The following is a 26,814-nucleotide window of genomic DNA, read 5'->3' on the forward strand; positions in this document are numbered from 1 at the left end:
TTTTTTTTTTTTTTTTGCACAACATTTGGTATTGAAGAGATTCTTATGAAACTGGGGCCTCTAGGTGTTGCCACTATCTGTTCCGCCACACTTTCACCACCTTTTCATGGAAAATAAATTCCCTTTGTCACTGAACTTATCTATGAAACGTGTCAATAGATTGTCCTGTCTCGTCTCTCCTAAGTCATGGAAGCTCTAACAAAAGCCATTCATGTAAGACTTTGGGGTAGGAACGAACCCTCCCGACGCGTTACGCAAAGCCATGGATTCCACCTCAGACTAACTGGACGTGCTTTTCTTGATGACTTCCTAATACAGCACAATCCTGATCAATCCGTCTGTGCCGATAAAGCTGCATCGAAATACAATGGGCTTTTTTATTGCTCATTCCCTGGCGGAAGTCAAAAGGTAATGTTCCATTTTCCTGTATTGTTAAAAGTCTAGAACAGAAAAGCTTTCAAGAGCAGACAAATGCGTTTATTTTCTGCTCAGTTAAATATAAGTTGTTTCTGCCTAATCCATTTTTGTTTTCTAGGGCACATTTCTACTGTAAAGCCTGTCATAGTGATATAAAGGATCCAGAGCAAATTAAAAAATGTTATTGTAAAGGCAGACTTCGCTCAAAACCTTTCTCAGGTAACTTTTGTTTTTAATTACAAAGTCTCTATTTCTCTCTCTCTCTCTTTTTTTTTTAAGTGGCTGAATGAATCTCACTATTAACTGCATGTTTAGTAACTACTTTTCTAGAAGTCTAGGTTGGAACCTGTCAGATGATTAGGGAGTTTTCTGATGAAGTTACTTAACCTCATGGATTACTTGTAGACCTTAAATGCTTCTTTGCCCCCTTTTTTTTTTTTTAGAGCTAGAACTTCTTGGCTTAAAAGGAAGTAGAATAAAACATACGCTTTGAGTCTTTGGCTCTGCTGGGTTTAGCACAGGCTGCTGCTCTTTAACCACAGAGACAGAAGCAAACATGTTTAATCTGAGCAAAAGGTACAGTTGCAAAAACAGAGTTTTGCACCCAGTTTGTGCTAAGTTCCTGGTCAGGATTCCCTGAGGAAGGATGTCTAAATCTTTGGTGTTGTGAGAATAAGAAATACTAAACATGAAGCCAGCAAGTTGTTTTCGAGGTGGTGCAGGGCGTATGGCAGCGCTTACTGGTGTTTGCTTAGAGCATTGCAAAACTTAGCTGGATGGAAAGAAGCAGTTTAATCATGATAACACCTAATGCAAAGCGAGCAATTTATTCCTTCTTCCCCTCAAATTCCATTTGCAAGGTCTGAGGTCTTTGTTTTGGTTATCTGTGGATATAGAAAATACACATGGATCTAAGTCTAAACTGCACCAATGTGAATCTCGCTGCATTTTTTTATTATTATTAAGAATTTAAAGCAAAATCTAGTGTTAGGTGAGCTAGGCTGACCTGTGTCATATAACTAACATGAGCATTTCCACCTCTCTTTTTAGTCAGCCTGGTGGCTAGCACTTGATTTACATCGGAGCAGGGGCTGGGAGCGGGGGGTTGCAGCCCTGTTCTGTGTCCCCCAGAACTCGGGCTGCCGTTTCTGGGCGTTTGTGGGCTCTGCAGTGCCATGTGCTGGGGAAGGCCCGGAAGCGGCCTGGGACGTGGGGACGCTTGTCCTGTGTCACCCTTAGTGTGTGGGAACGGGTGACGTTTGCGCGTGCCATCCCCACGTGTGCACGCACCTCCCGGTGCTCGGGAGCTCTTCTGCGGGTGTCTCCCCTCCTTGAAGATGGTGCTGGTTTTAAGGAGCTGCCGGGGAGTTTCCATTAAACGTGCATATGTACATGCATGCCCACTTCTCTCAGATGCTTCTAAATCTTTTTAGCAGCAGATGGCAGCCAAAGCCCGTTGCGGGGAGCGTGTGGGAGCTGCAGATGGTTGAGCTAAACCTCACTGAAAGCAAAGGAGCAAAACTGCTGACACCTGGAGGACTCTGTAGTAATGTCACAACGAAAGGGAAATGGGAGCCCATTTTCCCTCCTGCGCACTTAACATATACACAGTTATGGTCAGGTACTTCCTAGAAAAGAGACTTCCATAAACTGCAGAGGCATCTTAATTAAAAAATGCCAAACATGTGGAAAACCATTGACAGTGTAGGAGCTCTCTACCTGTCCCTGTGCCCTAGACAACTTTAAAAGACAGGAAGGTATTTAAAGGTATATTAATAAAGCAGATGTGCACAAACCTGCAGTTCTGCACCAGCTGTGCTGTAGAGGGGTCACCAGGTATCTCAGTTTATAAGATGCATGTGAGACAGGTTTGCTGCACCTCTGTAAAATGCTGACACAGGAATTCAGACTGACAATAAAGACTCTACAGACCAGGGAGAGGAGTGGGAGAAATAGCATGATGAATCCCGCCCCTGCTGCAGGAGCCTGCAAGGAGGCTCTGGTGCTCTTAAAAATCACCAAAGTTGCTTTTGCCCGTCTCAAATCACTACCTGGTGTTCTAAAGCTGGGCTTAATGGCCCATGACCTCAGAATTTGGCCCAGAAAGGACCAGATCAAATGTCAGTGGAAAGATGTTCCAGCTGTTAAATTGCTACTCTAGGATTTGGAAAACTTGAGCTCATTTTCTTGATCTGATTCCTCAAATGCGAACTGGGACTTTAGGCCACTTAGCCCTTCTGAATTTTGGTTTCCTGATGGGAAGGCGAGGAAGCTGATACGAGTTGGACTCTCAGAGATGCAATGAGAATAGAAACATAAATAATTGCAAGTGACTTCTAAAAATTAAGATGATGACTCAGGCTCTGTGTCTCCCTACCCTCTGACTTATTTCTCAGGTGGAAGGGGATGTTTTCTTCGGGCACTTCGGGCACCCCTTGTTCCCTACAGCACCATCACACCCTCCCTCCATTTCCAGGACAGCCCTAGGACCCTCCTGCAGCTTGGGCCCCCTTAGACCAGCCCTGGCTTCTCCCTTTTTGAAGAAAAGCTGTAATTCAGCCTAGTCAAAAGTGTTTCTTGTGCCAAACAAGAGGGAACAAAGGTCTGCAGGTCCCACAAATGGGTGGGATGTTGCAGAACGCCTTGGCTGTGTGTGGTGGGTGGGTGTTTCCTTCATCCACCTGAAGAAGAGCCAAAGGTGCCATTCATTTGAGGGGAACACTCAGCAGCCTTGAATGAGCTTTGCTTTTAGCTTCTGCATTCCAACAAAAGAACCTCACAAGGAAAATTTGTTTGCAACAAAATGGTGCATAAAGTGTGTAACATCCACCAGTTTGACTACTGTCTGCATACTAGATAGAATTATTATTTTAAAATGCTGTGCTGTGTTTCTGGGCAGTTGTGTGGATAACTAGTTACTCAGGTTACTCAAATGCGTAATAGCCTTTTGCAGGCCCAGTCTAAATGCAGCTGAGGACTGATACAAAAGGGAGCCAAATCTTGTTTTTATTGCCTTTATTTCAGAGAGACTGAAATTCTATCAAGAATCACTGCATATTTTGGATGGGGAACCTGTAAGGTCAAGGTCCTATGGGATTCTACCATCTCTGAGCTTCGTCAATGGGTAAGAAACGCAGGGATGTGTTTGCTGAACAGGCACTCCCGGAGTTTGTGTGTGCGCAGTGGGAATGGCGGGACGCGCCTGGCTCCGTGTTCGGATGCTGCTGGTGGCTGCCATGCGGCAGCGCGCGCTGCGGTTCGCACCTCGTGCGGGCGCTTCATTTCAACAAGGCCACGGGAGCAGCGCGGAGGAGCCGCAGGCTCTGGCAGCCCCCAAGCTTGCCCTGAGGCCAAGGGGAGTCACCCCAGGCGGCCCTGCCCTCCAGCGCGGCCCTGCCCTCCAGCACGGCCCTCCAGGCTGGGGAAAGCCCCTCGAGGCTGCGGTCGGCTCCTCTCAGCGGGTCGCGGGCTCCCTCCGCAGCCCGGGTGATTCCCGCCGGCTCCGGCGAGCCCGAGCGGCTCCCTGGCAGCAGGAGGCTGAGCTGTCACGAGCCACAAGCTGTTCCCAGCCGCCCACCAGCGAGGGTGGCAGCACGTGCTGGCAAACCGCTCTGCCAGGGTGTGTAGGGACAGACAGGGACCTCGGGGCGCCGCAGAGACGCACCAACCTGCAGTTCTCACCTCTTCTATTTGCGTGCAAGTTACAGGTGCTGTAGAGCTAAAGATGCTTAATAAATAAAACCCCCAGCCCTGTGCACGCCTCTCTTGTGCTTCGGCAGCAAAGGCAAATGTCAGCACAGCACGGAGTTGGAGGTCTCCTCCGGAGAGCCTTGCATCTTAGCAGCTGTCCCCAGCCGGCCCCGCGGATCGGGCAGTGAAACGTTGCTTGATGCCGCTGCCCTGCAGCCAATTAGGTCAGCTGAAAACATTTGGTCGGCACCGTAAATACATACGTGTGTGCTGCTAGATTGTGCTGACTTGTTCAATATAAGGGAAAACATAATTAGATTTGTAATGTGGCCCTCCCCCCTCCTCGTGCCCAGTAACATAATTTACCAAAGGGAGAAGGAAAAAAAAAAAGTCCTCGCAACCTGCTGAAATATCATTATTAACATACGCATGAAAAGTCAATTATGCCAGAGGGAGGTATTTAAGAGAAGTGAGTTTCCATACTCTGGGATTACACCTTGGGGATTACATATTTCTTTCTTATTTATTTATTTTCCCCGAGTTCTCTGCTGCTGCTTAGCGAAGTACCAAAACGTTCCTAGGGGATAGTCTGAAATCCCCTAAAGACGTGGCCAAATACCAGATAAATAAGTGTTCCCTTCCCCGCCAGCATTCTCCCTCCCCACCATGTCATAAAGGTGCTGTATTCTAGCAGGTTTGCTTTCTGGGGTTTCATTTGAAATGCCAGTGGGGACTCATCTGCCACCACTTCCCTGGGGAAGGAGTTTTGTGGTGGTGGTAGTGTTAGTTGCCATATTTATTATCTGCATCATAGAAGCGTCCTGGAACTAGGGCCCCCTTAGGCCGGGTTCTGTGTATGCACAGAGGGAAAGACAGTTCCTGCCTTAAAAAGCTCCTGGCCTAAATATGGTGGATGAAGGGTGGGAAGGCAAGAGGAAGGAGAAGAGGGTGACGTGAAGTATCTGAAGTCAAGGAGCAAACCTGCGTAGTGCTAAATATGCCCCAATAGAGGCTGACTCTTCATAACCAGCTTAGAGCACTCCAGTCAATCCTATACCCTTCTTTTTTTTTTTTTTTTCTCTCTCACCTTTTGAACCAAAACCAGAATGGGATCCAGTTGCTTGTTTTCAGATTAAAGCTGCAGTTTTCCACCTGGGGTGTTGAGCTAAGAGAAAATCCACCACTGACCTTCTGTATCCCAAGGTTAGGAGAGTGGCCAAGGGGAGCTCCAAGTCCAGATCCCTTTCGTGGTTCATTTGGGGTCGGAAACTGTGATTTTAACCAGGGAGAGCTGCCGTTTCAGCGCAGGATTCATTCCCCAAGTCTAGACAACGTGGGCTTCTTCCTCTGTGTCTGGCAGGCGACGCTTTCGCAGCGGCTTGGGTAGCACCCCCTCCCACCTCACGGATGCCTTGGAAAATGTTCGTGTTCATCTGGAAGTTTAACCAGCTAAATACCTTGTTTTTAAATACTCTTAAGTTTAACCAGCCAAGTACTTTGTTTTTAAATACCTTTTTTTTTTAACAGAAATTTACATCTGAGGCTTTGAGAACAGATTTTCATGTAGGATGGTTGATGCAAAATGCAATCAGTGAAAATCCAGTAATGTCCAGTGGGAGCAAATTGGGCCAGGCCCGTGATAAGACTCCACACTCAGACTTGGTTTGGGTCTTGCTAATGTTCCTGGTGTCCTCGAGCATTCTAATGGAAAATAGCTTGCCTTGCACTGCGCACGCTCCTCCTTCCTGCCTTTTTTTTTTTTTTTCCCCAGCAGCAGATCCTAGATCCAGGGAAAGAGCTTAATTAGCATCATTAAAAACAAAAACAAGAAGCAACTAAACAAACAAGGCCTATAAAGCTGAGCCAGAAGTGAGTGCATAAAAACCTGTTAGGATTCCTCCAGCACTTCTGAGCCCCTGCATGGATATACTTGCCTTACTAGTCATGGTTTCTCCACACATTCTTGCCTAAGGCATGACAAATTTAATGGTGTGTGTTTTGCTGAATTGTTGACTCTTGTTTTTCATTCCTGCTAAGTTCCTAGTGAGGCACAAAAGGAGGTTTGTGAGCAGGCTCTGTGTACCCAGCCCTGCAAAGGCTCCTTCCCTTTTGTTCTGAGTAAGAGTCACTTCAGCCAAGCACAGGATTAATAAAAGCTGAATTAGATGAAAGGGGAAACCAGGTTAAAGAACTAAGTTTTAGCTCCCCCTAAATTGAAACTTATCTAGTGCCTGGATAATTGCTCATAAATACCTGCCGAGTTGCCAAGCCTACGTTGGGGCTTGTCAGTCCTTAATAAATCTTAAAGACTTAAAATCTCCCTCTTTGATGCAACCCATCACTTCCCAGTCCAAAGGTAGGGCAAAACAAAGCAGTAATGCTGAGCGCTGCAGCCCAGCTAATCTGGCAAAATGCAGCAGGATCTGTGGAAATGTGTGAGAAGGGCTGTGCAGGAGCTCCCGAAAAGGTCATTGGTATTTTTGGAGCAATAAATCATGGAAGGAAAGATTTGCATTTTGGCTGTATAAAATCCAGGGCTGGATTAGAGAGAGAATACTTTGCAGTAATATTTCTCTCCTGACTTGTTTTATTAGCTTCCTTTAAACATGTTACATTATTGCTTATAGAATTTCATTTACTTGGATTGGCAGCTTGATAAATATGTCTATTGGCGATGATTTGGATTGCTCTGGGCATTAATATTATTAAAACCTGTCACAAGGAAATGTCTGAAAGATGACTTACTGTAAAGATTACAGCATGAAATAAATCATACAATGGTATTTGTTACCGTTTATGGCCTCTTGGAGCCGAGTCAATCCCTTTTTATGTTGCATTATTTTTCAAGTTTTTATAGCCTTACATTATATATCGCTGTCAGAAATGAACAGATGGGGTGTCAAACACGAGCCTTCTGAATAATTCCCACCCTCGGGTTATTTGTATGAAGGACAAGTGTAAAACTGTGTTCTCAAGAAAAGGGAGATGGCTAGAGGTGGAGAGGGTGCCGCTGCGGCGAGCAGGATCCCTGGTGGCAGCGGCGCATTGTGCTTTTGAGCGCTCCCTGCTCCGGCTCCGCCGCCCGCGCTGCCCGGGATCAGGCTGCGGCGCCTTTGCTTGGAGGGCTCCGAGGGGAGAGCTGGGGAGGGTGTTTGGGCAACGGCCAAACCTGGGAGGGCTCAGAGAAACGCGGCTACCTCGAGGTATCGCCAAGGCTTCGGCGGGGAGTCCTGAGGAGGCTCCCTTTGAGCCTCCCCAGAGGGAGGCCGAGGAAGCGGATGGGTGTTTGGGACCCTGGCGAGCTGTGACCTGGTGGTGGTAAGCAGGGAGCTCCCCTAGGGCCAGGAGACGCTCTTTTGTGTCCCACTTTTTGTTGTGTTGGGGAGTCCCATGTTTCTCACTGTGTGTTTTTGAGAAGCCCTTGTCAGAGTCCCGGTGACAGATGAGATGGATTGATAGTTAGATATCATGAGCTGGTAAATACACATGCAGTTAATTAGATTTATCTGTGCTAGAAAATTCAGCTGGGAGATATCCATCCGTGTGGATTCTTCCGCACTGCTTCTCTCTCCAAAGCTCCATCCCGCAGAGTCTTGCCCAGGTACACAGAAAATAAATCAGCATTACTTTAGGAACATGACTCTTCTTTGTGTAAAAGACCCTTTAAGCCCCCCTAATAAATTGTCCCGTCACCACACGGAGGCCGAACCTTGCACACAGAGCAGTGAGCTCTTTTGATCCTCCCTGAACCGCGGCCAGGAGGGCTCGAGGAGCGGTGCCGGGATCCGAACGGCAGCGTTCCAGTTGACACCCACCCTGGTGAACGCCTTGCAGGGGTGCGGGCTGTGCCGCTGCGCTTTGCGCGGACGCCGTGCGGCTTCCACCGCCTCGTCCCGCGCCTCCCAGACCGTGCTGGCCGCGGGTCCCGCTGTCTCTAAGGGCGCTCTGCTTTCATCTTCTGGATTGAGTTTCTGTAGAGTTTGTCTGTGAGCTCCGCTTCCTGTTGTTCCCTTCTGCAGAGCAAAACATTCAAAGCATCAGCTATGGAAAAAGTCTCAGCCCTTGCCCTTAAATATAGTATTTTTGTTACATTCAGCTTGTATTCACACGCGCTGTACTTAGGCACTTAAACTCTTCGGTGTTTAGCCAGCAGTCTTGATGTCTGTAACCAACCAGTCCAAAATTTATTCCAACTTCTCTCTAAAACCCTCCTCCCTTTTATTCCCATGTCCTTTTTCTTTTGCTCAGACTTGCCATTTTTGTCAGAACACCTTATCTTTGGTATTTCCTACCTCTTTTCAGTATCCCTCAGTCTCTTTCTACATCTCCCATAAAAATATCCCCTCTCACTTTGCAGCAGGCCCTTGTCCCACGTTCATCATGAAGCTGCTGTGGAGTTCTGGGTGTTCACACTGCCCGTGCAACACACATGTGCACTGTACCTGGTACCTGCACCCGCTGATCCCCTTCCACACGGTGCCGCAGCGTAATCACCTCAGGAATTTGCATGTCTGATTGTGCGTTCTGGGTGCGTAAGGATAAGGCTCGTAATTAGTTTTCCCTGTGAACTTGTGCAAACTGGTCTATTTATAATTTGGTCAGCTCCTGGTTTTTAATGAGGGTGCAGAGAGTGACTGAAGCCTTTGGCAGCTTGCATTGCAGATTTTAATTACCCACAGTAATTCTGACAATTACACCGGTGTCATAAATCACATTGCAATGACCCATTATATATACGTATATAAAAAAAAAAAAAACAAAAAACCCTGTTTAATGACTGGCCATGGCTCTGAGTTAAACACTACGCAATGGTGTAACACAGAGCCAAAACTCCGGAGAGTTCAGGCCTTTCCACCACTTCTGGAGCTGCGGCCCTGGCTGGTGAGGAAATTTGGTGCAAAGTTTCCTTCGGGGCCCAAAGCTGAGCTCCTGGGCAGGGCCTTATGAGGCTGCATTAAACGGGGTGCAATCCAGCGCCGTGCACCCGGCCGGGCTGGCGCGAGCGGTGCCCGCGTGGGGAGCCGGCTCACGCCGTGCGGGATGCTGCGGGGCTCCCCAGCACCATCTCAGTGCTCAGCTGGCTCCTGCCGCCCCGTTTTGGCCCTTAGTGAAAATTACTCCTGTTGTTTAAGATCTTGACTAAGCGGCGTTCTGTTCCTTAGATTATTTTGCTATTAATAACGTCAAAATAAGTGGGTGGAAGTAGCTAATAGCTGTAAGCCACAAATGATCCCAAATGTTCCCAGTCTCTACTCTCCTGTAAACCCTGACAGATTGGGAGTGCTTAGTAAAACATTGTAACACTCAACACGCATTTACAAGACAGCGATCTGTCCCGTGACGGCTTCCAGATGTGGGAGTGTGTGCAATTCCATAACTCAAGAGCACATTCTGGTGCCCTCTGCAGATCCCCCATCAGGCTCTTCCTAAACGCTGCTGATAATTAAATTAGCCCACTAACTAGCCGTGTAAATTTTGATAAGCAGTGACCAAAAAAAATTAGAGCAGGAACTGTCGAGATGCTCTCAAAAAATGACAAGGTTGTCTTCAGAGATTATTTGTCATTATGATAAGATTTGTTTTTCCCTTCCCGTCTGCCAAATTCCACTTTGTCCCTTTGTGCATGACAGCAGTTTTCAGGTTTTAATCTAATAATTAGGAGCTGAATTTTGCCACCCTTGCTCAAGCTGTCTGCTGTCTGCCTCCCCGAGCAGCCTTTGTGGATCAGAGCAGGCAGCTCTGCTCCGGGTGGGCAGCAGCACCGGGCGCATGCAGCCTGTCCCCAGCACAACCTGCAACCCACAGCCAAGGCCAGGTGCGTGCCGAGGAAAGGAGGGGGTTTGTGTGGCCCTCGGGTGACCTCGGACAGGAGGACAAGGCACCTCACCAAAGATTTCACAACTGGGAATAAGAAGCTGTTGTTTTCTGTCAGAAATAGTGGCTCCCAGCTCTGCCTCAGGAGATCTGCCAGCACAAGCTTCTCCGGGACGGTCGGCTCTGTTGATTTGTGCAAGTGCTGAGGGTCCTACACCTGGTTTCTCTGTGCCTGGGCGCCGTGTCCTTACACAGCAGAGCGTTGGCAGCGGGAGCTGCTGGGTGAGGAAGCGCAGGGCAGGGCTCACAGTTCCTTACGTGTCCCTCAGAGCTCCTGGACGCGCTCGCGCCTAAAGCGCTGCGACTGTTTGGGAAGCCTGGGCTTAGCTCGTGTGTCTGTTTGTGTGTGTGTGTGCGCTGCGTGTCACGGTGCCTGCATGGGGCTCTTTCCAGCCTCTGTTTCTTGGTTCACATTTTTTGTTCTTTTTTCCAATTCTAGGCAAAGCAAGAATCCCTGAATTTAGGGGGTGATTGTAAGTATAGCTACAAGATAAGTGATAACTAAGGATTATTTTTGTATCAGTGAGCCCTCTGCAACCACACTGACTTCACCAGGATTACGTGTGTGTCGCTTAGGGGCAGATTTGGTTCAGTAGATGTAATTAAAAAAAAAAAAAACTACTCGTTTTTAAGATTGGCTTTACTTGTTGCCTGATGTATTTGTTAATTACTGGATGGAATACTCCAGATTACAACATTTTGCAATGATGTGAAGTACCTCCGAGCCTGTTAATTAATTAATTAAGGCCCACAGTCACATGTGAGGCAGGCAGGGCACTTCGATGCCTTCTGATTAGAGGGCAAGGGCTTCACAAGAGCTACCAGGGCTTTGCCAAGGCATCGGGAAGAACATCAGTAGTTTGTCATCAGGGAGTTGTTGGCAGCTAAAGATTGGATAAAAGGATCTCCCCTGCCTGCCCTGTGATGCTCTGGACAACTGTTAGCACTTAGGTGGGTCCCCAGGTTAAGTTTGAAAGGTCTTGAATGTGTCCGAGCATCTCGTAGCGCAGATGAAGCCTCAGGCTCCACACTGGGCACCCGCAGCACGACTGACTGCTGAGCTGGGAACCTGCAAACGGCCCCGGAGCGCCGGGCACCGGGCTGGGCTCTGCAGGGCGCTGCAGCGCGCCAGGCCCACGTCCGCAGCACCCGCAGCGCCCGGCGCTGGCTGCTTCACTGGCCTCTTCAGAAAACCAGATTTCTGTGAGGATCGTGCAGTTTTCAGAGCATATGGCAGAAGGAACCCTTCGCTAAAGAAGGCTTTGCTAAATCGGAATGTGCTGCTTTGGCAAGGTGGATGCCTTTGTGATGGAGTGGCTTTCCTGCTGTCTTTTTCCTCTCCTACTTGAGGGCTCCAACAGGTGTTTCCTCCAAGGCATATCTATTTCCCATAATATTAGAATGAAGAGATGTCATTTCTGACAGGTTGTGTATATAGATGATGGCTTTATTATGATAGAGATATATACACTGATTGATTGGTGGAGCTGATTTAAGTAAAGAAAGCTTGTGAGAGGATAGTCTCCAACTTGCCAAAATACCATTTAATCACTGGCCAAGACATGCGTTACCCGAGGAGGGGAACAGCTCTGGCTAATGCATCCGAGTGCCTGCGGGATTGGAGGCCTCCCCAGCCCTCCCAGGTTTGTTGAATTCCGGAGAGCTGGCTGGAAGCTTCTCCCTGCCCCTCCTGGGAGAGACGAGAGGACCTTTTCTTTAGCCGAGGGGTGGCAGTTGCAGCTGCTCAGCAGAAATGCTTGACAACGCAGTCCTCGTGGGAATCCGTGCTGCCCGGAGCTTGCGAGACCAGGAACACGATACACGGCAGGCGAGGAGCAGCCACGGGATGGGGAGCGGCCGCTGCTGTGGCCTGAGAACCTCTGTGTGCCAGGGGGCATCAGCTAAGGGGCTGGAGAAGGCCTGGAAGCTTCCTGGGTTGCCGAGGCCAGGCCATAAGCAGAGCAGAGCTGCTCTTTACCCCCTTTTTTTTTGTGCTTGTCCTTCTCTCCTTTCCTCCAAGCTGGTTCCAGCTGCCAGTGGCTGCTGCTCCCGCCTGCTCTTCAGCCATAGCAATGCAGCGGCCCGCGTGTGCATGCACATTTCTCCTCTTCGTTCCCTTTTTTGTTGAAAAGGAGATTTTCCTGCACTTTCCATGAGGTAACTCTTGTGCCCTCCTTCGGACTGGCCGGTGTTTGCCCTCACTACAGATCAGACGGGGTTTGGATATGCAGCAGGCAATGCCTTTTTTCCTCATCCTGCAGCAGTGTGGGGTGGATGGAGGCAGGAGGCACTGCCGGGCTGGAGAGCCGCTTCCCGGGGCTGGGATTCCAGTCAAACCCAGCACATGTCGGGAGCATATTGCAGAAGAGGCTTGTGAGCACGCTGGGCAAGAGCCAGCCATTGCAGTTTTTCTCAGTGCCATTAATAGACCCTTTGTGGCTTTTATGTTTTGTGCTGATTTTAGAAATAGGTGAACAAGGAAACCTATTCTAATATCCGCAGTCCTGGGATTTGTTATTAGCCACTTAGTTAAAGGCCTGGGGAGCTAGCGGGAACTGCAAGAAAGTTCTGGCCTGCTCTTTGATGAGATCTCATGTAGAGAGGAAAAGATTCTGCATCTTTGCTGCAGTTACTGCAAAGCCTGTGGCTTTTAATTAATTATCCCGAGTAGGAGTTAACCGCATTGCCGCAGTGCCATGGAATTTGGCACAAATCGCACACCTCTCCCCTCAGCACGTTTGCCAAAAAAACAGGCAAATTCTCCGGTTACCTGGGTAAGTCGGTGTGTGCCAGGCACCGTCTAGATCCGCCTTGGAGGTACCGTAGTGAATGACACCATCCCCATCTCCCCTTTTAATCTTGCTACTGCGTAGGCAAGGTAAGGACAGATGGGACAAGAAGAGCAAGGACAGGAACACGCACATCTGCAGTGGTACAGCTTCAGCAGCTGCGGTGCTCCGTGTGTGCTGTAATTCTAGGTGGCAAGTCTCAGTTAATGCTGTGGCAGCCACAGAGCCCTCAGAGAAGTGTTGCTCCTGCCTCAACTGTCCGAGGTTGATTCCGCATCCAGCCCAGCTGGAGAGGGGCTGTGGAGCAGGGGGTTGTATAACAGGCTTCCAGTCTCTCTGCTCGTGCTTGGGTCATGAGTGGACACCAGCTCTTTCATAACCCGTTGTTGCTTGCTGCGTAGCAGCCCTCTGGAACAGGGTTCAGAGGAGCTTCTGGGTGAATAGCTCTTGTTTCACATGGTCTCGTTACTGCTTCTAGGCCACCACACAGCTCAGAAACACAGCCACGTATCTGAAATCTGCCTCGGAGAGTATCCTGCAATGTGGGTCTCATTTAAAGTCTCTGAAGGCATGAGGAAAATTCCTGCTGACTTCCTTTGCTTTTAATCAAGACCATGTTTATGTAAGCATTGCTCTAATGAACGTCCACACTGAAGAACTCTTTGCAGTATATTTTTCGTTATATTTATCCAGCTCAACTGACATGTTGACAGAGGAATTCCTACAGCACACAACACCTTTTGCCCCGTATTGATGCAGTTTTGCAATTCATAGAAAACTGGGTTTTCCTTGCCACTGTGGGATGTGGAAGCTCCGAGGTAAATCAAGAGGGCAGACGAAGAGATTGTGCCAACTGTAGCTGCTGCTGCTGAGACGTTGTTCTGTGGGTGGCCATTTGTTCTCTCTCCTTAGGGATTTGGATGTCGAAGGAGAGGAGAGCAGCAGAGTCACCCTGGACCCAACAGGAAGGTTCCACTGGTGCGACCCTGTCCCGCTGCAGGACGCTCTCCTGGTAGGTGAGGCAGGTTTGGCCTTGGGACCCTCCCTTGGCTTCCTCCGTGTTCTCCAAGGAATAAGCTGGCTCCACAGCCCTGGTGTGCGGGGAGGGCATGGCTCTGCCAGGTTCGTGGTGTTTCCATAACGGTGGTACCTAACCCCTTGTCTAGCTTTGAGCTCATGTGCAAGGCTGAGACACAGTGCCCTGGAGAAGAGAGGCGAGGGCCGTTGCCCACTAGATAAAGTGTCTTGAGCAGGGTCACCTAGAGACTGTCAGAGATGGGAGCTGCAGGCTCATTCCCAGGCCACATTCCTTTGTAATTTAGGTGGTAACCTGGGAACGGAGGAAGATCTCCAAGGTAACAAGGGCTCAGCAATGCCTTCCATGTTCATCTAAAGCAGGGTGGGAGTCCTACCTCAGAAGAGGGTCTCAGCAGATGAACAAAGGAGGGACTGATTGACACCTATTCTGCTTTTCAGTTTTGTGATGTGTTTGTGGACCTTTGTGTCCCTGACATTATTGATCTGAATAGCTTTAAGACTGTTTGGTTTATTTCTTTAATGTAAGTGTTTAATCCTTAAAAGAACAAATCCCATCTAGAAGTGGCAGGTTGTACTCAGAGCTGCCAGAGAGCTGAGAGTAGGCAACCAAATCTTGCAATGAGGTGATCAAAGATTTCATCAAAAATACAGAATGTTCAAGCTGTTCTGCCAGCTGGGAGACTTGTAGCAGGCTGGAATTCATGCTGCTTGAAATGCTGCAGCTTCCTTCCAAGCAAATAAAAGGACCCTATTGCCCAGCAACCTCCAAAATAGGATTAGTTGTTACAAATGGGCAAATATCCCAATAGAACTGGAAGCTCAGCTCAGAGAATTGCAGGGTAATGTTTTGAAAAGATCTTACAGGGCTGCTTACATGAGGAAAAAGCAACAGCCAGCGTGTCCTAATTCCCCATGTGCCACTTGTGTGCTGTGCTGGCTGTTCTGGGGCAGCGAAGCTGGGCTGTGCAGGGGTCTCTTTTTGAAGATTAAGGATGTCCACAAAGGAAATTAGAGCCTGGTAACTGCTGCATGCACATCCATGTAGGATCTTCCTTTACACGCAGATTTCTGGGGCAGGCAGGTACTCAAAGGCTTGAGAGTAAGAAGCCTTTTCAAGAGGGAACTGGGCATTTGACAGAGTCCCACAATGTGCTTTGGGCTTTTAAGAACCAATCTTTAAAGGTTGCTTAGGTGCCTAGAAGTGCAATATGCCCCCATGGGTTTTTTCCTGAAACCTCAGTATTTTATTCTGTTTGGAAAGCATGGAAGCTTAAATGCATACACCTTAAAGAATCTCTCTGAATGTCCATATAGAGCTAAGTGCATCTGAAAGTGTGATCTTCTTTGAATTTACATAGAGCTTACATCCTTAAATCACTTCAGTGTTTTGCTGAAATGCTAGCCTTCGTCTAATGCTGCATAGATGTTTGAGATTTCATGTAATGCTTCTTCCTTGACCTCACTAATAAGTAATAAAATCAGCCAGACATGACGAGCTGCTTTGCCCCAGGTTGGAAGGAAGGTGTAAGTCCCTCAGGAGTGTCCTCGAAACGGTTCCCTGTCCCCTTCCCTATTCTGCTCATTCCCTATTCTCACTGCTCCTGTTGCTCTTGTAATTGCATATTTCCTCTGCAGGTTCCAACAGTAATAGTTTTTCCAATTGTTCCTATAAAATAAGCTATAAAATAAATTGTGTTTTTAATTGTTTAGCTTCATTCAGCAGACTAATCGTTGGACTTTAGGCATGTTACATTAAATACAGCTAAAGGTTTCATTATTCAATTTAATCTAATCTAATTAGTTAGAGACAATCATTTAATTTGGTTATGATTCTAATCTCTCATCAGGAAACTTGCCCCTGACAGAAGTCCCTTGTTTCTCTTGGAGAAGAATCCAGCCAGCGAGCGCGTGTGCCGGGGGATCCTGATCCCACCTGGCTGGACATCCCGGTGGGAACAGGGACAGGGACAGGGACAGCCTGTCCTGGGAAGCACCAAGCACTGTGCCCCTAAGGCTGCGTTTTCCCAGATTACGTTCGAGAAACGTGATCAATTAGGCAGGGAAAAAACAATACTAAAAAGAAAAACACTTGGCCAAAGCAGTTGTTCTGCTTCTGGCATCAAACTAGCACCTTGGCTTGGTTTGATAATTCTGGTGCTTTATGTCAACATTTATGAAATTTTCATTTTTGTAGGATAGTGGGAATATTACGTTCTGTATAGTCCTGTTCTCCGCAAAGATGTTGCACAGCTAAGAAAAATAAGTCTATTTTAGAGAAAAAATCTAAACTGTATTTTGCAGCTGGTTTAGCAGAATTCTGTTTTGAATTTAGACTTGCAAGGACCAAGCTCTACAGAACCTTCAGGATCACATTTTGGTTTGTGTATTTGGCGATGCGAACTCACCGCTGATTGGGCTGCAGGACTTCGTGATGCCCTTACGAGCCAGTAACTTCCTTTACCAAGAGCTGAAAGACATTGTATTTCTTGGGCCTTTGGAGTATCTGCAAAGAGAATGGAAATTTATTCAGAATTTCCCAAAGCTGTGGTTATTCTCAGTAAGAATTTTTTTTTGAATATTCTCTCAACTTCTTTCTTCCTTTCTCCAACTTTCATGCACAGTTTTAACTATATTTTTAAAGCGGAGTACAATTCAAAATAACACAAATTATCTTGGGCTCTAGGCTTGAACCAGAAGCCAAGATGATGTTGAAAAGGTTTCACTTTTCAAATACTTATTGGCTTCTGGGAGAGTCCCAGTGCTCCTTGGGTTCCTGGGGAAGTGCTGGGAAGCTGATCCTGGTTGGAAACGGGGCAGCACCCGATGAAGTGGGATAAGGTCTAGACGTGGGATTTTCTTCTCTGCCCCAGGCGGCTCCAGGCTTGGGGAGCTGGGGGGTCCCTGCTCTCTGCTCACGCTGCCTCTTTGCTGCTTCCCAGGGCAGCGCGCTGGCGTGCGCGGACCTGCGGGCGCTCGGCGTGGAGCACTGCGCCGCCTGCGCCATCCTGTCCTCCACCAGCGGCGCCAGCAACCCGGCCCTGGTGGACACCGAGAGCATCCTGGCCACGCTCAACGTGCGCTCCATGCAGAGCCGGCCCGGCTCCCTAGGTACGACCGGCCCCTGCCCCGGGACACGCTCAGCCCGTAGGAACGGGCGGAGATGCAGGGAAGCACAAGCAGCCCCAGCCCCTTACAGTATTCGTTGTGGCTCTTCCTTGCCTCGTTGGCAAAGGAGCCACGGTTTGTCCTGCTCTCGAGGATGTGCAAGTGGTAATTAACTGAAACGGGCTGGGAAATGGATGACTCTCCTAAGTGTTTCCCTCCACTTTGTTAGCATTCAGGGCTCTTAAAACGCCAGTTGTGCCAAGGAAAAGATTAGAGTGGGGTAGAGACTGGTTTTTTTTTTTAATAATATCTTGACAAAATAATATACAATATATACAATCAGAATAGAATAAATATGGCTTATAAGGGTTATTTGAGTAAGAGATAGTGGTGACTTGAATATATTACGTTCTAAGTAATGTATTTATATGGAGATAGTTGGTGTAGTTCTGCCGCTGTCACTGTGTGTGTATCAGAAACAGTGCAAACACCCAGCACTGTCTGTCGGGTCTGAACAGAAATGAGGGTCTCTTGGTCCCCTCCCAGGACCCTCGGAGGAACGTGGCCTGGACGTCGGGGCAGAGGGGAAGGCAGCGCTTTGGGGTTGTGTTTTGAGGGGCTGCATCAGGCCTCTGTCGTGGCATCGAATCCGCTTCTGCTCCTCTGCTCTGTGTCCTGGGCAGCTGCCCAAGCCACCCTGCACCTCGCTGTGCAGCCCCATAATAATATTTTACCTCCCGAGCCTCTTGTAAAGCCAGACAAATTAAAATTTGCAGTGTAGCACTACGGAAATGCAAATTATTCTTGTTATTATTATCCATTACTGTGGTCAGTTATTTCTGAAAGATGGATTGAAATTGGAGGGGATAGATTCTGTTGCCATTTACTTTAATAGCATTGTTTTCCTCTACTTGACAAAACACTGTGCTCCTTATGCCACCCTGATTTTACTATTTTAGGTATTGCACTTTACATATTTATATAGTCCCTATTGCCTAGCTCAGATGTTTGTGAGTTGTCGCTCCATAAACTGGCTACAGTTGCAATCTAATAAATCTTTGGCTACTAAATAAAGGCCATTCCTCAGATTTATAGTGATTTCTGCAGACAAAAAAGCAGCATTCACTTACAGGATATTATCATCAATAAAGAAAGATATATTTGTGAAATAAGGCTAGGAAACAAGCGTCACTTCTTCTCCAGACTAGCTATTAAATGTGTTAGTGATTCACCCTTGGTGTAAAAATGAGCTCTCTTTCCTTGTAGGTTCATTAGGCATGTTGTGAAATCCCCAGCCCCTGTTCTTTGCTGCTGTAATTATTTATAACGATAGGCCCAGAATTTGAGGCTGGGATTCCCATTCCAGGCCCGGGTCCTACTTGTTCAGTGGCAGGACCGGGGCTGCCCCGCACTGCTCTGAGAGTCCCCAGACCCATATGGGACCGAGATGCCCTATGGGACCCTAACGCACTGCGAGGTCGATACGGGAGTGGAAGCCGCGTGTCCCGCTGTCCTTTACGCTCCCTCCCCACTCCCATTTTCTGTTTCCCAGGAATTCTCCTCTGGGAACAGGCGGAATTGTGGCTGCTGATAGGCCACTGTGTCTGAAAGCAGGCGGGGGGATTCGCTTGATATCCAGCTCCCAAAGCAAATCCAGGCCTCGTCTTGGTGTGGAAATGGTAACAAAGCCCAAATCGATGCATTTCCCGGGGGTTTAAACTGCAGTGTGACCATTTCAGAGCAAAACGGAGCAATTTGAGGCCCATTCTGTGCGTAAGCTGTCTCGTGGGGTGGAGACTTGCAGAGCTCCCGTGGAGCGTCGCGTCCGCGCGGGGCTCAGCATTGCTCACTGCTGCAGGAACGAGTGTGCGCCGGGGTCAGCGCTGGTGCCAAGGACTTCTAGTCTTTCCCATGGAAAATTTTAGGTTTTCCAGTAATCTGTAATTATCACCCTGTCATGTCACAGAGCAAACAGGTTGGCAAACCTAGGTACCGAACTAAATAATCTGTGGCATAATCTAAACATATAATGGTAATTAAGTCTGACAGCTTAATAAGCTAGTGAAATTTGAATGTACAGTAGTAATCTACAATTAAGTAATCTTTTGTAATAGCACCCTGCCAGTTTGTGGGATTTCAGGTACAGCGCTGTGTACTGTTTTGCAGCAAAAATATTGACATAAGGAAAAGGTATCCAGACAATGATCAGACGTATATTCAATGAGCAACTGCAGTACGTGGAAAGGTGGAATGATTCATTTCAGGCATTTAGTTGCTGCCACGTGCATGTGTTCCGAGATGCCGTGTTATGCTTGGGAAGAGCTTTTCCTGCTGTCCTGACATCTCTGGGGTGGTTTTCGGCAGGCCATCACCTAAAGAAATGGGGAATTGATACTCTGGTCTCGCTGTGACCCTGTTGGAGTCCACATGTTGGTCAATCCTGGTCTGAGACCAGGGTTCACTTGCTGCTGCAGTGGGAAAATGTAACCCAGTAGGAAGGGGAAGGAGTGGCTCTAGTGCAGACGCAGGACGCAGACCTCACACGGGCCGGGTTCTTCCCTCCCTTACTGCTTCATAGCTCCAAACGAAGCCAGGAGCTGGTGGGAACTGGGACGGAATCAGGACACACATTTTTCAGGAGCTTTTAAAGTTGTCTTCTAAAGCTTTTCGGGTGTCAGATTTTCAAAAACCAGGAAATTGGCTTTTGCTCTCACTTCCGCAGCATGTCCCATCTATTTATGCCCAGCCTGCCTGAAGGGGAAGGTAAAACACCCAACCCCGTTCCCCAAAAACTTGGAGTGCGAATTGGCCCTTTGAGGACTTGGTGCCAAACGACGCTGTAACCAGCCCTGCTGCTCTGCGGAGGGTAATTATGCTTTAGTTATGATGTCAATAAGCAGTTCCCAGGAGAGATTTTCTTTTTTAATCCTTTGAAGCTCTGAGTGTATGAAGTGAGCCTTGGAAAAGCAAACCAAGGCAGGGAACTTTCTAAATATAGGAACTGCCTTGGGGTTTTTGCACGACAATGACGTTATTTTTAGGTACAGGTAAGAGATTTTCAGCATTTGTCAGTCTGAACTATTGTGTCTTGTGTTCTTTTCCTTTCTTTTTTTTCTTTTCTGCTTCTCCTGACTTCCTTGTCTTCTCATGTTGTTATTGACTGTTTCTACAGAGACTGTTTTCGGAATGAGTGCATTTGGGAATCAATCAGAGCCATGTTATAAAAGGATCCCCATCACCACAGAGCTGAGTAAGTTATTCTTTGGGAACAAATTTTCACAGAAGCAATATGCGTGCTGCATTATTTATTTACCCCAGGCCCTTTTTAGAATTCACAGACAGAAAGCGACAAGCACTATATGTCCAAGGAACATTAAAAGGTTTGACTTAGATGTTAATTCACTAGCTTTGAAAGACTCAGGATAGTTTATCTGGAGAATAAATATAAGAAAGTGTTACAGAGGTCTCAGTGTGCAGCAAAACTGCGAAGCATCCATTTAGGAGAAAGATGATGGCCTTTTTATTTTATTTTATTCTGCTGGACTGCTTCTTTCATGCTGTCCTTGGCTCTTTTTGCCTTCATTCCCCGATGATTTCCAACTAGATCCATTAATTAGGTGCATGTGCACTGATTAACTGATTGCCATGATAAGCTAGTCCTGGCTCCTCCAGAGTCATTTCAGAACTCCTGAATTTCCTGGAATGATGTTTGGATGTTCTGTTGTGCTCTGATTTAGACTTGAATTTCTTCCGTGTTGAAAGTTTCAGAAATGTTTTGAGCTGAGGCCCAGCTCCTTGGAGGGGACGTTGTGTGGTCAAGATAAACTCGTCAGGCAGCCTTTGCACCACTGTGATCTCCCTCCAGGATCTGGGGTGTCGGTGGAGGGGAGACATCCTGTAAAAATGTAAAAAAGAAAGAGAATGGTGAGGAGAAATAATGCGAGTTGCTTACTATGCCTGCAGGACCAGGCTTTTTAATACCTAGACTTTTATAAACTAGTCGTGGAGTCGTACTGATTAATACCAGATGCAGAGCCAGCTCCTAAAACGCAGGGTTGCTAAAATATCTATATTGAGAAGACATGGCTGAAGGATGACACTGATACCGCAAGACAACAGGAGACATTAATAGCATTGTGATTTTGGCTAGCTTTAGTCATCTTTAAAAATGATCCACTCAGATGCCTCCTGGCCTTAGGGGACATAATCGAAATTAATCATTACTCACATAGAGTTACTTGTTCTCTCTATTTTTTAATGGGAAAATATGGGTTCTTGGTCTGCCTTCCTTTCAGCACTCCTGCCTCCAGCTGCGCTGCTGCCATCCATCAGTGCTGGCACTGCTGGAATGCCAGGACAGACCTAGCACATTCAGCAGCACAGTAGGGGCCTTTGCCTGGATGTGCTCAGACAATCCACTGAAAATAGAAAAGAAAGTTAAAGAAGAATCATTTTCGGAGGAGGGGGAATTCTCTCAGACAGCAAGAATAAGGCTGAGAAGCTAGTGCAGATTCTAACATCACTGTCACGGTAGGAGGGCTGTGAAGGGGACTCTCCTCCAATTTAAGCCGATAGAAATAGTGATTGTGCAGCAGGTTAACCCTCCCCGCCCCTTATTTTTTAGAATTCTGTGTCTTTTGGCTCCTCTTGCACACGTGGCCAGCAGCACCGAATATTTTTTTCCCTCTTTCCTTTGCACTTGCAGGATGATGTGGCTAGTACCAGACACAGAATGGCTAGCTAAGTTTATGAAGTTTACTTCTGATTCTGGATGACTTTGTTCTGTTTCTAAGTTGTTTCCTGTTTCTTCCTTCTCCAACAGAGTCTTCCCCAAATGTCCAGTTCATCAATCAAGCTTTCGACCTCAATTCTGAGCTCATAGACCAAGATGAATTTTTCACCACTGCTGCCTGCGCAGGGGATATCTTCTCAGATAGCTTCTTGAATTCCCTTTTGTCTATCGTAAGTAGACGCATCATGACCTAATCCATCATAATTAATGGCATCAGAGATATCCCTTCCTTATGAGGAGGGTAACAAAGTGATTGTGTCCATTCTTATGTGACCAGTTTGGTAACTGAGGCTGTGTGATTTGTAGGGGTAGTGAGTTCCACAGCGTGAAAGACAAGTGTCAGCCCCCAAAGACAGGACTCCCAGTGCTTACTTGATAATAGGCTGTTACAGTTTGTCCCTCTGAGGGGACGTCAGTCACTGAAGCCAAACCTGGGCACGAATTGGCCCCATGTTGGAAGTTCCAGCAGTGACGCCAAGGGCTGAGCAGATTAGGAGGACTCGGGGTTCTTCCCCCTTGGTGCAGAAGGGATTTTGCAAATCTGGCTGCAGACGCATGGGTGAGCTGGGAACAGGAACCTGCACTGTCTCCATTTTACTAGAGCAGACATGGGGAGAAGCAGAACATTTAGCTCTTCTCAGAGCTCTTCTCTTAGCTGTCAGTCTGGCACCTGGGCAGAAATTCGGTGGAAGTTTGGGTAGTAAATCTGTTGAACTCAATGGGAATCTCTCAGTGCTTATTTTCTGAAATGGTATCAAATGAATTCCTGCTGATCCAGAAGATCACAGCAGATTTGAAGAGGAGAACATATTGATTCTCTGTAAATTCCTAGCCATTTCCCTTTAAAAACATTTGCATCATGAGGAACAGGGACGCAGCATCAAAAATGCAAGAACAGAGGGAACACAACCCTCCTATCCTGGTGACGTGAGTGCTCACAAGTGAGTGATACTGTTTGCAGTGACACCTATGAGTGACAGTTTGGTTCAGTTAAGCTACAATTTGGCTGCAAAACAACAGTTCTGCTCATAAAGTGGCATTTTCAAAATGTATTTCTCTTTTTGTGAAAGCCTCTTCTTCCCCTTCACCCTGATTCCCCAGGCCTCAGCTAAGTTCCATGTATCTTGCTCTCAGTTCAGGCCAAGGGGATAGTGCTTGGGTGGCAGTTTTAGAGAAAATGAATAAATAGCAAACAAATCTCCCAAAGGGATAAGCAGTCCAAAGTAAGTGTGTCAAGTCCAGTTAGGCTTTCCTGAGAAGGCTTCTGTGTTGGTGAAGGTATTATATTGCTGCTGCTCACTGATATGTCAATCAGTCAGACAGTAATTAATGACTGCTAATGTCAAGTGTAAAAGTAGCTTGAGACAGAGCATGACCTGTCTTAAAGGATAAAATTTCAGTCAAGTTTCGGATTCCAAGTGTGCCCAGGAATAATCAGCACTCAGCTCTGCTTCAGAGTAGAGGAGCACCTTCCGCTGGATTCGGAAATGTGATACTGCCCTGCAACTGCAGCAGCGGGGGAAAACGCAGGAATGAGGAGGACTAGGAGGAGTTCAGCAGTGCAGCGTGGCCTCTGCCTGCTGTCACCGTGAGCATCGTGGAAAGGCCGGGCCAGGAGGGACCAGTCCAGTGTGCGGTGACGTCCAGGAGCTCCTTTCCAGGAGCCTTGGAGGCCTGTTCCGGATGCAGTTTTCCCGGAGTGCATCCATACCTCCCTAATTGTTTTCCTTCTTTCAAACTCCTGCAGTGTAACTTAGCAGAGAAAGTACAGAATGGGGGTGACACACAAATCCTATTAATTCATCCGAGTATGGAAATACAATCCTTTTGATGTCAAAAAGTGCAGCAATGATATGTTAAAGAGCTCAGCATGCTTCAGTTAAATATGTAAAGTGCAGATTCCCCCAAAGCTGTCTCCCTCCTGGATAACCCGGCACTACAGCGCCTTACTTGAAAAGCCTGGGAATTACTCTAACAGCATTAGAGCCTTTTGCCCAACAATATGGTCAGATGTTCTTAAGCGGATTTGAGTTGAGCCTGGATTTAGTAACACCATTCCCGCGCTGCAGCTTGTTTGGTGTCTCTCCTCAGGAGAATACAGGTGACAGATTCCACCAAGTGGCTCTGTACGGGAAATGAGCTTCTAGGGAAAGGGTGGGAATCAGGTTATTTGATGCACTGCGATCAGAGGAAATGCTTTTAGATCCAAAAACAAAAAAGGCTGTGTTATTTTTTTCTCCTCAAATTTGAATTTGAACCACAGTATTATTTTTCAAAAAAGTATTCTGGGACAGGGACCTAGAAGGAGGTTTTCTAAACCCATAAAGCAACTGCAGGGGCAGAGAGCTTCCTCCTGCTGCAGTGCCCCAGCCAAGCAGGGCGGGTGTCCTCATGAGCTTCGCTCGCTGTGCAGCATCACGGCCGCTGCCCACGGTCTGCGCCCTCTTTTTCACCCCATCACCCTCCTGGGCTGCCAGAGTCATTTGAGAAATGGAAGGGGCTGTGGCCGAGGGTCATCTGTATTTCTGAAAAGCTCCCGTTTGGCTATGGTTATCCATAAATATTGGCAGAATACTTTATACATGATTAGCAACTACTTTTAAGGGCAGAAAAAAACTGCTGTGTCGTTGATAGTAGTCTCCAGATTTTCACTGGAGCAGTTTTGCTTTTCATTGGGGAACCAAGGCATCCCACCTCCTCTCTGAATTTCCAGTGTCTTTTCCTTTGCAGACCTACTACAACCATCACATCTTGGCTTTGCTGCAGACTTTGGTGACGAACGGGACCAGCGCGGCGCTGGAGGAGCGGCTGCTGGAGAAGGGCAGCGTCCTGGGCAGGTTTCCCCGCAGAGCCGCGCACCGCGCCTCCCGCGCCAGGTCCAAGCTGGCGCTCCTGCCGCTCTCCACGAGGCTGCTGCCGGACGCCACGGTGGGTTGCGTCACGGAGCGCGACTGCATGCGCTGAATCCACTGTCCAGCTTGAAAAGTACAAAGACATCAAATGGTCTAATTTAATCCAACATTCTAAGCTTTTGGGAAGCACTATTTTTCTTTCCATTTTTATTTTATCCAGTTCTAAACACTTAAGGGTCCTGGTCCTGTCATTGCATCTCTCAAATGTTAGAAATAGCAAGCAGTGAAAATTGCAGCGATATTGGCTAAATGCCTGACTTAGTATTAGGCTGAATTGTGTGTGTTGGTCCAAGTAGAATAAGAGTGTGTTTGCTTTTCCCTTACAGCAGGAGAACTGCTTTGGAGACGTTTACTGCCGAGCTTTAGATTTGTTTGGGATACTCTGCTTTGGGCTCTACCGTCTGATGGACGAGCCCAATCCGTGCAAGAATAGGCAAGTGCACTTGATCTGAAATTTCTTGTAATTCGAATGAGTAGTCACAACTCTGAAGTTGCACACTGTGGCTTGCTGGCTGCCCTAGGTACTAAGTAGCAAGAGCTCCCAAAGCAGTCTGGATTTCACGTGCTCTTTCAGGTTTGTGATTGCTCGTCCCTGCAGCAGCTTGAAGATGTTGCGCTCAGATCTGCTCTTCTGTGTCGTTCCGTTCAACTCTGAAGCTGATGACCTTGGCATGGAGGGGAGAGTCAGCTCCGAAGCAAGAAACCAGGTAGCAAAGACAGCCTCATCCCAGAGTTACGAGAGATTGTGATCTGCCCTGCAAATAAAGAATTCTACAAATTATGAAGATCCCACAATAAATTTTCCTGATTCTTATTTCTTAGGCATGCAGTAGGCAGCTTGAATTTGGCTAAACATTCGCATGAGATTATAAATAAAAATATGTTGTTAAGATCTAACATGAAAATGAGAGTAAAATGCCTCTCTGTGAGGAAAAGGGCAAAAACTTGAGCCTCTGCTAAGCCCTGCACAGAGCAGTCCCAAGTAAAGGCAAACTCAGTGACTGTGTCAGGTTTAGAGATTCTCTGCTGAATTTCTCAGTTCAAAGAATACGTGCTTTTCATGCAGGAAGATGTTGGATTGATATGCACTAAAAGAAGTAAAATTTTTTAAAAAAAGGCAAGCAGAATCTCCCCCATGAACTTGAACCATAAATCAGTCCCACCCTTATGTTACAAAGTCAGTTGCGGGAAGCAGGAGAGAGGGGGGTTTTTCCTCTCTTCCCCCTAACACTAATTAGGTTTGAAAGACTGCAGCTTGAGTCCAGATACCACATGCTGAGAAGAAAGGAACCCAAACAGCTGACGCAGAGTTCAGACTAAACTAACTGCAAGCTCCCCAGGGACATCACAAGGTAAACTTGATAGTATCTGTCATTTACAATCATTATCAGGCAGCTGAGTCTCTGTAATTTTACTAGGGAGCCAATTAACAGAACCCTGAAGCTCAAGAACAAGGTCTTGGTCCTTTTTCTGTTTTAGACAGGAAGAAAGGAAAATAAGTCTTTGTTTAAAACAAAAACTCCAGAAGCCTTCCCACCCAGGGGAGCAGGCAGATCTGGGCTTGCGCTTTTCCTTTTGAGGGATAAGGTAGAGCACTGAACTCAAGGTCAAGCAACTGGCTTCAATACCCAGCTCTGCAACAAGTTGGCTCTATAGACTTAGGTGAGTTACTTAACTGTCTCTATCCTAATGCTGCCTTTTGGATCCAGGGAAAAATAATAACATAGTTGTTAATTAGGATTATGAGAGCTTAGGGAAAAGAACGGTCTCTTGTGCTTGGTGTAGCCCCGCATAATTAAGGATGGGACCTTTAGGGACTCTGTTCAAATAACATGAATAAGAAACAAGAGCAAGTCTTAGACTAAAAATCCAGATGGAAACATATCTGCCCTTGGAGAAGTTTGGAGTTTGGATTGAGATCTGAGCCTTAATGTGTTGGACTCCTCTTTCCTGGAACAAACTAGTCGTGCATTTGCAGTTCAGGACAGCTTGCAAGCAGCAATGGGTGAACCATGCTCAGAGCAAACAAAATACCCCAGCAAGCGTGCTTCCCCTTGCAGGGCTGAACGGGTGCCAGCGCAGCCAGCTCATCTCTTGGTAGCAGCTTTTTGGCCTGCCATCACCCCCTGCATATAAAAACTCAGATAAAAGCACTGGATTCCGCTCGCCCTCTGGCAGGATGAGGCTTCAGTGATAC

The 26,814-nt window shown here is 47.3% G+C and overlaps 1 protein-coding gene across 1 annotated transcript in view; it reads left to right on the forward strand.

The window, feature by feature from the left end:
- The window catches only part of KCNU1 (potassium calcium-activated channel subfamily U member 1), a 38,746-nt gene extending 12,826 nt beyond the window's left edge, over positions 1–25,920 (forward strand). The window contains 13 exon segments of the mRNA XM_088521498.1: positions 319–408; positions 536–636; positions 3,442–3,541; positions 13,683–13,782; positions 16,141–16,365; positions 16,748–16,916; positions 20,086–20,163; positions 21,736–21,875; positions 24,436–24,633; positions 24,944–25,050; positions 25,192–25,292; positions 25,295–25,324; positions 25,856–25,920. Of these exon segments, the coding sequence (XP_088377624.1) occupies positions 319–408; positions 536–636; positions 3,442–3,541; positions 13,683–13,782; positions 16,141–16,365; positions 16,748–16,916; positions 20,086–20,163; positions 21,736–21,875; positions 24,436–24,633; positions 24,944–25,050; positions 25,192–25,292; positions 25,295–25,324; positions 25,856–25,920 (1,504 nt within the window).
- The last annotated feature ends 894 nt before the right edge of the window (positions 25,921–26,814 follow it).

Source organism: Tinamus guttatus, unplaced genomic scaffold, assembly GCF_059628265.1.
Source record: "Tinamus guttatus ecotype Peru unplaced genomic scaffold, ASM5962826v1 Tinamus_guttatus_pri_ptg000123l, whole genome shotgun sequence".
Taxonomy (NCBI): Eukaryota; Metazoa; Chordata; class Aves; order Tinamiformes; family Tinamidae; genus Tinamus; species Tinamus guttatus.